The sequence below is a fragment of the Porites lutea genome, chromosome 9 (genome assembly GCF_958299795.1).
Source record: "Porites lutea chromosome 9, jaPorLute2.1, whole genome shotgun sequence".
Classification (NCBI taxonomy): Eukaryota; Metazoa; Cnidaria; class Anthozoa; order Scleractinia; family Poritidae; genus Porites; species Porites lutea.
The window spans coordinates 605209-617500 of record NC_133209.1 but is presented as its reverse complement, the minus strand read 5'-3'; the positions used below and the strand labels follow the sequence as shown (position 1 = coordinate 617500).

The following is a 12292-nucleotide window of genomic DNA, read 5'->3' as shown; positions in this document are numbered from 1 at the left end:
TCTCACTTCCTGTAGTTGTGAAACTTGCTTTTCATTGCATCTTGCTAGTTAGATTTCGATATCACATATATTGAGGCTTGCAAAACCATATTACGAATACACTATTTAGATATGTCATTTAAAGTCTATTTGAAGTTAGAGTTTCATAAAACATCGAGAGAGGAAGTGGGCAGGAATGACCGAAATTTACCACAATCCCTGTTTCCCCTTTTTGTTCTTATTTTCTACCTTGCGACTTGATCTCTGTATCACCTCTAATGCTCTAATTATTACGTTGTAGTTTTTTAAAAAACAACTCACTTTATGTTTCACTTTCAGTTCGCCGGAGAAGTCCCTGCCATCTTCCGGGAAAATCGAATTTTCTAGATCAAGGGGTCGAAGCATCAAGGTAATAACTATTTCTTGAGAGGGAAGCTAAAGGGAATTTGAAGGCATTTCTTTAAAAGGATAAAGTGGAAAAAAGTTTGTAGTTTTACTCTGGCAACACAAGATTGAGATGGCGGCAGGTTTACAATTCGAAATAGCCCTAACCCCTTTTATGCTATATATTATATATTTCGCTGTACAAATCTCCAAAATGAGCCATGCGAAAGAAACGAGAATCTACCGTTTGAATCTGTGATTTGTGTCACAGTAGTCTACTATGTTGGAAATTAACCCCTGTTGGTGGATTCCCTTCATTACATCTGCAGGATTCCCTCGCCAAAAAAATGCGTTCCTCCATCTAATAACTGTCTTCCTCTACAATGGGCACAACAGGCTTGCCTGGGCTTGCTCGTTAAGTAACTTGAGCCCGGTTTTCGGACAATAGGAATAAGAGAACCGATCACGTAGCAACGCGAGAAACGGCTTTCTATATCTTATTTAGCGCTAAAACTCAGATATATAAACAAAACACAAACAGAAAGTGGAGTTGAAAAGTCTTTGTTTCAATTTAGTTTACGTCTTCTTATTTAGCGCTAAATTTCGGATGTATAAACAAAACACACGCACATATACACAAAGTGGAGCTGAAAACTCTCTATTTCAATTCTATCCGGACTTTTACAGAACCATTTTCTCCTTTCTATCTCGAGGAAATGGAAAACTATTAAAGTCTTAGCGTTTCACTCGCCGTTAGTCAGGTAATTATGCGAGTTTGCAATACAAATTAGCTCTGCAGTCAAAACCACAAGGGAGCATCTTGACGTATTAATAACTTAAGGATCAATTGACTAAACACGCGACTAATAATTGCGACCAATAAAATCAGACACGTTTCTTAAGACACAAGAAATCAACTTTATGACCCTTTATTAAAATAATTGCAAAAAGATTAGATTAAAGATTCTATTAGAATAGTCAAAGGAAGATAGCTATCTTTTTTTTTACTACGTTTCCCTCATCAATTTTTTTATTCCCTCCTCCATAGTTTTAATATTTTCCCTCCCTCTGTTTGTGTTTTGTTTATATATCTGAGTTATAGCGCTAAATAAGATACAGAAAACCGTTTCTCGCGTTGCTACGTGATCGGTTCTCTTATTCCTATTTTATAGATCCACCACAACAAGACCTCTGAAAGAAACATTTGATATGACATATCTTATCACAATAATCAGCTTTCTAACTGAGGGGGGCGTAAGGGTTTGCGGTATTGCGGTTTTGGGTTATTTTTGGTGGGGTGTTGCGGTAATTTTTATTTCAAAGTACGGTATTGCGGTTTTCAGAGTCCAAGCGGTGTGCGGTAAATTTAAATTTTATGTCCCGGTAGTCGGTGAAAAAATCGTTGTGTCGCGGTGATCTGCTTCTTTTTCATGACAAGAGGATACAAATTTTAAAAGGTCTACATGGCTAGCCTGCGTGACCTGCGTGTCTTCCTATAGTTCTGATAGTTGCACAGTCGGCGATCGTACTGCCCAAACAGTGCGGACAAATCGTATGGCTTGTAATTTCAGTTAATACTTAATATGATTAACGACATTAACTTTTTTAGCCAATGATACGTATACATGTCGCATTATTTATGACTTCATGGACCTTGAATAGTCAGCTTGGTTAACCTCCTTACCAATCTTACAACCATTTTCGTGCCAGTCGCAAAACCATGGCGAGCGATCCAGAGGGTCAACTAAGTGATCAGTCAGATATTCCAGCAAATAGTCAGCTCAGTGAGGTCGTTATAAATTGCGTGGTGTTGAAAGATAATCTATGAAGATGGTGTGGTCTAAAAATTACTACTCGTCATTCTCGTTGTGCATGCAGGAATATAGAATGTACTAGTATTCGTGCGTGCTTACTCGAGCTTACCCTGCGTAGCATAGCGGCCCGGGGGCTGGGGGAGGGGGTACTTCCTGATAAAAGGCTAATGAGGATGTGCCGCTGGATGGGGTCACATTTTCACGACTGGATTGACTATAATGGGGTCGCATTTTCAGAGAGTTACTAGAATGGGGTCGCACATTTTCTGCTTTTTTGGGGTAAGGCAGTTCTTCATCTTTATGGTTAGCAAAGGTACCAGAATGTTTGTATTATAGATGAAAAGTAAAGTGTTCTTCATTCAGTCTAAAATATGGTCAATTCATAAAAATAGAAAGTGACGAAGTTGGGATCGCGAAAATTAAAGGAACAGTATCCCGTTACTGCGCATGCACCAAACTTTGATTTTTGGACAGGATGTCGCGAAATCAAAAGATGCGAGGAGAGTAAGAGAACCTTGAAAAATCCGTTTGCATCGCGCTCGACCGGGTTCAATACCGCACTAAAACTTCTAAGGATTACAGATGAATGATATATTGTTCCTTTTAAGTTTCGATTTGGGCAAAATCTGGATTTTTTGGCGTTACTTTTATTGCCGTTGGCCGGAGGACCAAAAGATTGGAAGTACTTTGATGCCGATTGAAGGCTTATTTCTTCTGCTAGCTTCCATACAAGCTCAGATAATTGTGAAAGGAATACGCAGAAATGAAACGGCAACAATAAAGACTGTAAGAAAGAAACCATTGAGACATTGATGTGACTGGGGAGATCTTGTGGAGGGGAGCTTAGTGAAGCAGAATGTTTTGCAACGACGCGTTAGTAAACTTTTTTAAATGAATCTCCCTAACGTCCGACAAAATCAAACAAACAGGCGCTACATGTTTAGAAAAACTAGTGCCATGAAATCATAATATAATTTTTGACTAACCTTTCTGATGATTGAGCGAGCGTTGAGATTGCATTTTTGTTTTTGTCTTTCAAACGTTTGAGGCTAGAACGCGAGCAAATCAGGCAGATATAACTAGACTCGGAACAACTGACCTCTGACACGAGTTTGAAATTAGAAAATATGTTTTTAAAGCCTAGCGGAACGAGATTTTCGGGTCGCGAGGCGGCCCAGCTAGCGATAAAATCGCGATAAGTCTTCCAACCGCGAGCCAAATTTTTATATAAGACGAAAGACTTCTTTGAAAGTCTAAAATATTACTTGAGAATATAAACAACAAATCTCTGTCGGCGGTGCGGTCTGGAAGGAAATCTTGTCGAGTCAATATGACATTTCTATTGTCTTTTGAAGAAAAAACAGATGACGCTCGCGCGTGCGCATAATCGGGACACTGTCCCTTTAAATATTTGTTCAAAAGTGACTTAGATGCCGGTTGGCCACAGAATAGACTATAATGGGGTAGGGGCTCTGAGAGGCCAGCGGCACATACCAAGCAAAAATTAACCCAAGTACCACCACCCCCCCCCCCCCCCGGGCATGGCAGTTTTACATGGTTTTGTCGGCAGCACGACTGTGAGCGGCGAAGGAGCTCCCGCCCCAATCTCCTCGCCCGCGCCCTTCTTTATTATTTAGCGCGCCCAACCAAAACCGCCATGCTACGCAGGCTAGTGTGTGCTGTGTGCCCTTCGAATCCCAAAGGCAGCCCGGGTCGACGTTTTGAAACCCTCAAAACAGAACCGAGTTAATTGTGAATCTGAAACAACCTCAATAGAGTCAACTGTTTTCCGTCCGCTTATGATCCAGGTCCAGTAATATATAAAGTAATACTAGAAAACTGCTGTTATATCATTTACGTAAACGTATACATGTAATGAACAAAGTTAAACGAGTGCGATGATCTTATGTTTATCGTACGCTTGACATCGACGCACCGTGATTTGGAAACACTGACATAAAAGTATTATTTTTATTTAAAAGGAGGATTTGTAGTATTGACAACGTCAACTTTTTCCCATTTGTAACTGCGGTTTCGGTAATTGGGTAAATTGTGATGCGGTATTGTGGTATTCGCGTGCTACCATGTGCGGTATTGCGGTATCGTACCCCCCTTACGCCCCCCTCCTAACTGGCAACCTTTATAGTCCCACGTCTGCACGAATTGATTTTGGCTTTGGCTCCTCAAACTTATTAATAATTCATAAAGAAAATATAAAGAAAATGTTCAATGTTTAAAGAGTGTTTGCAAATCTGATGAGAAATTGCTCATTTTTGTCAACCTTGTCCCCAGGGCGCTTTTTCCTGGCTTTGGAGCTTTTTGCATCCTTAATTTCTCTTTCTAAAATCATTTTGTTTGAGAAATATTATCAAGCATTTGACACAGTGTTTCATCACCAAATCTAATACTCCGCTGCGCGTCGTGTTTTCAACTCTCTTCTCCGTGCTTCATCTGGTGATGAACCACTACGTCTCATACTTGATATATTACGTCAGAATTGCAATAACAAACTTGAGTGCGATGGGCCAGTACATGATCTCAACTCAATCGCAAGACAACAGGGGGAGGTTACATATGTTGTAGGAAATTTGTTATTTCAGGTAATTTTTGTTTGGTTTTTTTTTTAGTATGTTAATTCATGTTAATGAAGCTGAAACAACAACAAAAAAAACAATTAACAGAGAAAAAATATTAACTAAAACACAATTATACATGGGCAAGCTTGCATCCTGGGAGCAGAGCCTCTTGTATCTTTGCCTTGAAGGTGAAGTAGAACAGTAAATAAATAGAAAAAAGGGGAAACAGTAAATGGGCTCTGCTCACAAGTCGGGCGGGGTGCTCCCAGCTCCCTCCTCGCGCGGTTTAGGGACTGTAGGGAGTTTTAGCATGGACGACGGCTACGGCAGCGAAAACGTCACTTTTACAACGAATAAGGGTTTTTCAAACTTTATCGCATTTATTCCAATTTGCTGAGAATATCCAGTGTAGGCAAATTTCCCTGGAGTTGATTTCTTAGGGACCGCACTCTAGTTTAGAAAGCGAAAGAACATTTCGTTGTCGCTTGTTTACGTACTCCATAAAACGTGAAATAAGCATTTTTACGTCGTAGTCGTGCAGCAACGGCAAAGAAATGTACAAAATAGCGTGATGCACGTGCGAACTTGTTGTTTTTCTCAATAAACCTATTGCTGTTTTGACGTTCTCGTTGTCGTCGCCGTCGTCGGTGCTAAAACTCGTATTCCTAAGGGTATACCTTAACTTCCTTTTCTACAGATACTCACCCAGTCGGATGGATCTCCTTTTCAATTGATGTACTGAGGTCTTTCAAGTATATTTCAGTACCTTAAAATGACCACGTTTTCTTCTGAACAACTTAACTTTTTCAAGTTTTCTACTGTTGTATTCGAAGAATTTCCAATCGCCCTCCGTCAGGTATTTGCGCGCCTCTGGGACACACTCGTCGCCCCCGTACCCGGCTTTAAAACATGGGACGACTCACCCCTGGTTCGGAATTTGTTCCTGACTAAGGAGGGAGGAAAAACAAGATATGTTCCAACAAGCAAGTCATATCACGATTGGGACTGCACTGCTCTCTTTGAAGCAACGCTCTATTCTAAAAGTTGTTCTGTGTCAGATGGGAAAGGGGGTTTTGCTACTTTGGCCAAAATGTACGTCACACCCCGTGGAGTACCACATGGAGTATTCCACCCGTCTGTTTTCAGCCCTTCAGGAAACAATGCTGAGACTTGCGCCTTGGCATTAGACCAGCTTCGCAGGCTAAGAAACACTCTCTGTCACCAGATCAGTACGAAAGAGATTGTAAAGCCAGACTTTGATAACTATATCCATCTAGCAAAAGATGCATTTCGTGCACTTGGACTAAACAGCACAAAGATTGACGACGTAGGAAAGCTTGGTGAAAAAGACTTTCCCACTGCCAGGCTTCAACAGTTAGAAGAAGAGCTGCGGGCTGAGAGGTTTAAGCCAATCGAGGATATACTGGACAAAATACGGTTCGATGGGACAGAAATAAAGAGGGATGTAAAAGACGTGAAGACAAAAGTAGCGGACGTCGAGACGGAAGTGAAAATGGCAGTAACAGTTTTAAAAGAGGCAGTAACAGACTTGGAAACAAAAATGGAAGATGTCGGGTCGGACGTGACAGCGGCAGTAACAGACGTGCAAACAAAAGTGGAAGTTGTTGGATCGGACGTAAAAGCGGCAGTAACAGACATGCAAACAAAAGTGAAAGACCTCGGATCGGACGTGAAAACGGCAGTAACAGACATGCAAACAAAAGTGGAAGATGTCGGATCGGACATGAAAGCGGCAGTGACAGAAGTGCAAACAAAAATGGAAGATGTCGGATCGAACATGAAAGCGGCAGTGACAGAAGTGCAAACAAAAATGGAAGATGTCGGATCGGACATGAAAGCGGCAGTGAAAGACGTGCAGACGAAAGTGGAAGATGTCAGATCAGACGTCAAAGCGGCAGTAACAGATGTGAAAACAAAAGTGGAAGACCTCGGATCGGACGTGAAAGCGGCAGTAACAGATGTGAAAACAAAAGTGGAAGACCTCGGATCGGACGTGAAAGCGGCAGTAACAGACGTGCAAACAAAAGTGGAAGATGTCGGATCGGACGTGAAAGCGGCAGTAACAGACGTGCAAACAAAAGTGAAAGACCTCGGATCGGACGTGAAAACGGCAGTAACAGACATGCAAACAAAAGTGGAAGATGTCGGATCGGACGTGAAAGCGGCAGTGACAGAAGTGCAAACAAAAATGGAAGATGTCGGATCGGACATGAAAGCGGCAGTAACAGACGTGCAAACGAAAGTAGAAGATGTCGGATCGGACATGAAAGCGGCAGTAACAGACGTGCAAACGAAAGTGGAAGATGTCAGATCAGACGTCAAAGCGGCAGTAACAGATGTGGAAACAAAAGTGGAAGACCTCGGATCGGACGTGAAAGCGGCAGTAACAGATGTGCAAACAAAAGTGGAAGGCCTCGGATCGGACGTGAAAGCGGCAGTAACAGATGTGCAAACAAAAGTGGAAGACCTCGGATCGGACGTGAAAGCGGCAGTAACAGATGTGAAAACAAAAGTGGAAGACCTCGGATCGGACGTGAAAGCGGCAGTAACAGATGTGCAAACAAAAGTGGAAGATGTCGGATCGGACATGAAAGCGGCAGTAACAGACGTGCAAACGAAAGTGGAAGATGTCAGATCAGACGTCAAAGCGGCAGTAACAGATGTGAAAGCGGCAGTGAGAGATGTGCAAACAAAAATGGAAGATGTCGGATGGGGCGTGAAAGCGGCAGTGACAGACGTGCAAACAAAAATGGAAGATGTCGGATGGGGCGTGAAAGCGGCAGTGACAGAAGTGCAAACAAAAATGGAAGATGTCGGATCGGACGTGAAAAGGGCAGTAAGAGATGTCAGCTTAAATATTAACCTCATGAGACAAGAAATGCAAGAAAGAGTCTTGGAAGGTAAGTTGCTGGTAGTCTGGGACTAGGTTGAAGCACAATTTTAACCAATTAGAAGCACTACCCAGATCTGGGTAGTGGCACGTCATCAGTATGGAATTTGGCTTTTACAACCAGTTTCCTCTAATAACTGTGCCCACGTATAAGTATATGTGTCATCATCGCCACGAAAGCCGGAAAACTGGGATTGCTTGTTTGTGTGTATAATTTGTGCCAAGTTGAATTTGAGATTGTATGATTTTTATTTTTAAACCCTGTCAAGAGCCATAATAGGTCCTATTATGGCTCTTGACCCTGTACAGTAACGATGCATGCGTACTCAGAGGCGGATCTAGGTGAGGGGCCTGCCTGGGGAGCCTGGTTCCCACACCTTATTTTTAGGCCAGAACTCGAAGCCTGGAGTGCCAAGAAAAACTATTTTCGATGCAGCGCCCTCTTATGTTAGGGGGTGGACGAGCAGATCTCTCACTTACTTAAAGTTACCTGTGGATTCAGTGAAGTGAAATGAGAAATGACAATCTAAGTTATGTACTCATTTACTGATGTTTGTACCTCTATTTTTCCCTTCAAGGCTTCAACGCTCCCCAATCATGTATACCGGACAAAATACCAAACTTTGTTGGTCGTCAAGAAGAATGTAAAGAAATTCAGAATCATTTAACAGAAGGAAAAACTCGAATCATAAACGTGTGGGGTCCACCAGCATTCGGAAAGACATCAGTGGCTATAAATGTAGCACATCAATTAAGAGAAAAGAACATTCCAGTTTACTTTTTACCTCTCCGCGGAATGACAAGTAAAGAAGAATTGGTCTCAAAGTTGCTCAGTATGTTTGCAGACGATAATCAGGTGCCTCATACTTCCCCATCTCACTGGCTTATCCGGAAATTACAGAAAGTGCAAAATCCTTTTATTCTTATCTGGGACAATGCCGATGACTTACTTGAATCGGAAGATGGCAAACAACGTGTGGTTCAATTTATTCATGAAATTCTTGCTCAGTGTTCTCATATCAAGTTTCTCTTTACCACTCGAGCTTCCTTAGACTTCTTGAGTCTTACGAATCGCGTTCATCTAACAAAAATTAATGTTTTGGACGAACTTTCTTCGGCAAGTTTAATAAAGTTACTATTACCAGATGTGACTGAAGATGACTGCAAATGCATAGTACAACAATGTGGACAGGTTCCCCTGACCATGCGATTGATGTGTAACATCATAAAAGAAGAACATACTTCCATAAATGAGCTTTCAGAAGAACTGAGGAACTCAACTCTCGTCAACGTTTTGGATGACGAAAGTTTCCCTGCTGATATTCGTCTAAAAATACTCATTAACAAATCGTTCCAAAGACTTACGATTCAAGAAAGAAGAGCCTTTGTTTCTCTGACGGTTTTTCCTGGTTGGTTTAACACAAAAGAAGCTACGGCAGTGTTAGATGTCAAGACAGACCGAACAACCACGAAAGTTATTCGTTCCCTTGAGCGAAATTCTTTGATCAACTGTGGGGAAAGCTTTAGCCATTTCACGATTCATTCACTTTTCCGGTCCTTTGTTGAAGAGCAGAGACGAACTGATAAAACAATTGAAGTCGTATTTCATTCAGCGCAGCGTCGGTTTAACGACTATTACATTTCCAGTCTTGCAGATGCTAATGAAAAGTTTTTAATGGGTCCATCCGATGAAGCGTGGAAAATTTTTGCAGGGCGTCGAGAGAATATCCTCTTGTCTATTACTGATGGAATCAAAGATGACGACCTTTACCCCAAGATTGTAAATGTATTGTCCACGGCAGAGTTCTTTCTCTTTGCTGTATTGCTAGAGGAGGAAGTATTGTTTTCGCAGATTTACGACACAGCTTTGTTAGAAGCAAAGCGAAGGCATGCTGTTAAAGATGAACAGATGCTGTTGACGGCAAAGTCATTTCGCTACTGGGGCTGGTTCTCTTTGGATAGAACCTGGGAGGACTCCCTCAATTTTAACTTCTCCAACACATTCGCTTGTCCAGCGAAGCTCCTTTGTTACCAAGGCGTTTACCAGTTACTCCGTGGCAATGGTGACGTGGGATTAAGGTCTATTTGTAGCGCTTTAGTTCGTCTCAATTATTGCAGCGATGAGGTCATGCTCAAAAATATTATTTTTTTCCTTTTTTCTTGTCTATCAAGTGCTGATGAAGAAGAGATTCTATCAAGTGCTGATGAAGAAGAGATTTTAAAAGACACTAGAATATTAGACCATTTGCCAACGTTTTCGAAAGAATTTGACAGTTTTATTGAAGCCAGATTTTCAAGGTTTCTACATTGTCAAGAAGAAGGTGACAGTTTTGACGCTTATGAGTTAGTTTCCCAGGACAAAGACCTGTTGTTTTTAAACTTCATATTAAACTTATTTAAAGATGTGATAGAAACATCAGACAAAACCATGCTCGGGGCTAACGTATATCTAAACGCACTAAACAAATTCATTCCAACATTATTCGAGCTAAAGCATGTGCGGAACACTTCAAACGTACCAGTAGAGGTTATCTGTGTTAAAGTTGCGTTCAGCGAACCCTTGGAGCAAACAACGTTTATGACGCTTTTTGATAAAGGCAAGTGCGCTATATCGTTGGACATTTTGCCATGGTTTTTACCTCAGCTCGAATTTGTTCGCCTGTATTTTCAAGAATTCACAGATCAAATCATAGACAATGGCGTCGATTCAATACAGAGCTACAACGCAGCCACGCAGTTTATGAAATCACTTTGTTTGTGTGTTGACGTCATTAAAGAGACCTGTGACATACCCGATGACTTCTGGGATAGACCAACTCTTAATTTGGTTAAATATATCATTGATGCCATTGACAATGTTCTAACCAGTTCTAGACCAATGGTTCCTGATACAGACGTTTTAGAACTTGCAAGAAGTTATGAAATGCTAGGCAAGTTAAAGCAGCATTTTGGAGACGAAAGTGCCGCTCTTGCGTCTTATCAGCAGGGCATGAGACTAAGGGAAGAAAACGCAGGCAATCATATTGACTCGGTGAAAAGTCAAATAGACATCGGATGTATTCACTTTGAAATGGGAAATGTGACCCAAGCTGATAGGGCATTTCAACGTGCTTTGGATGCGAGGAAACAATTAAATGTTTATGATCATGCGGATACTGCAAGCATTTATATTTTACTCGCTGAAAAACATTACACCCTTGGAAACCGCAAGACAGCTCTAGATGCACAATTAAAGGCTCTAAAGATAAGAAAAGAACATTTAGGAAGGCATCGGCTTACAGCAAAAACCTTTCACGAGGCAGGGAAACTTTGCTTTGAACAACAAAGCTACCAAGAAGCTCTTCAATTTTGTGAGCAGGCTTTAAATATGAGGCTTGACCTTTTAGGAGAAGACGTGGACACAGCTGAAAGCTTCAATCTCCTGGGACAAATCCATTTTAATATGCATGAAAATGGATTAGCTGTTCTGTATTTCGAAAACGCCGCACCAATGCGATCAATTCTGCTTGGTATTCACGAAGACACCGCCTGCAGCTACCACAACCTTGGTTTAGCACAGCATAGTAAGGGAGACCTCCATGATGCTTTGGACTCGATAAAGAAAGCCGCAGACATGAGATCAAAATTGCTTGGTACACACGAAGACACCGCGAGTAGTTACCATTGCCTCGGTGTAGTGCAGTGTGGTATAAGTGACCTCCAAGGAGCAATGGCATCCCTGCGGAAAGCGGCAGACATGAGGTCAGAAAAGCTTGGTGATCACAAAGACACTGCGAGCAGCTACCACTGGCTTGGTTTCGTATGTCGTGAAATTGGAGATTTGCAAGGAGCTTTAGCACCTCTCCAGGAAGCAGCATACATTAGATCAAACCTACTTGGTGAACACAAACTTACCGCGCGGAGTTACCACTGGCTTGGTGTGGTACAACATGGCCTGCGAGACTTTCAGGGAGCCTTGGCATCCCTGCAAAAAGCGGCAGACATGAGATCAAAAAGGCTTGGTGATAATAAAGACACCGCCAGCAGTTACCATTTGCTCGGTATCATTCAGCGTGATATAGGAGAAGACTTTCATGCAGCTTCGGCAACTTTACAAAAAGCTGCAATCATGAGATTTAACCTGCTTGGAGTTCACGAAGACACGGCAACCAGTTACCACAACCTTGGTGCAGTGCAGTACTTGATGGGAGACCTCAAGAAATCTTTGGACTTTTTACAGAGAGCAGCGCATATGAGATCAAATCTGCCAGGCGATCACAAAAACACGGCGTCCACCTATCACTTGCTTGGTTCGGTTCAGTATGACATGAAAGACATCGACAACGCTGTGGAATCTCTACAGAAGGCATGGAAACTGAGAGATGAACTGCTAGGTGAACATCACCCCGACACAGTCGACACCTTACAGCTACTCAGTCGGGCGTGTGAAGCATCATTACTGCGCGGTTAGGTTCGATTATGATTTGGCGTCGTCTTTGAGGTACGCTAGAGTCTGCATTACTAAGTCCGTTTCATTACTTAGGACCCATCAGATGGTTGAGGTAATAAGACTATAAAGATTGTCGTGCAAACTGGAATCTCTGCTAAGAACCTTTCTTTGCTCGTAAGCTCCGACAGACCGAGAGCAG

General features: G+C 42.0%; 2 protein-coding genes across 2 annotated transcripts in view; both read left to right on the top strand.

The window, feature by feature from the left end:
• Window positions 1-6263, top strand: part of LOC140948088 (uncharacterized) — a gene marked incomplete at its 3' end in the record, with an annotated part of 6457 nt that extends 194 nt beyond the window's left edge. Inside the window, exons 2-3 of the mRNA XM_073397312.1 lie at window positions 319-388; window positions 5451-6263. Coding sequence (XP_073253413.1) covers window positions 5526-6263 — 738 coding nt within the window. The remainder of the gene's footprint in view (window positions 1-318; window positions 389-5450) is intronic.
• Window positions 6264-6266: 3 nt separating this feature from the next.
• Window positions 6267-12155, top strand: LOC140947572 (uncharacterized). Its single transcript, XM_073396713.1, has 2 exons — window positions 6267-7674; window positions 8243-12155. The coding sequence occupies exons 1-2, from the start codon at window positions 6267-6269 to the stop codon at window positions 12112-12114; spliced, it is 5280 nt and encodes a 1759-aa protein (XP_073252814.1). The 3' UTR covers window positions 12115-12155.
• Window positions 12156-12292: the final 137 nt, after the last annotated feature.

Bases quoted from the DNA above. Each gene is read 5' to 3' on its own strand.
- LOC140947572 (XM_073396713.1), top strand. From the start codon at position 6,267: ATGGCAGTAACAGTTTTAAAAGAGGCAGTAACAGACTTGGAAACAAAA. The intron at 7,675-8,242 runs GTAAGTTGCTGG...TTTCCCTTCAAG, and splicing joins GCAAGAAAGAGTCTTGGAAG to GCTTCAACGCTCCCCAATCA.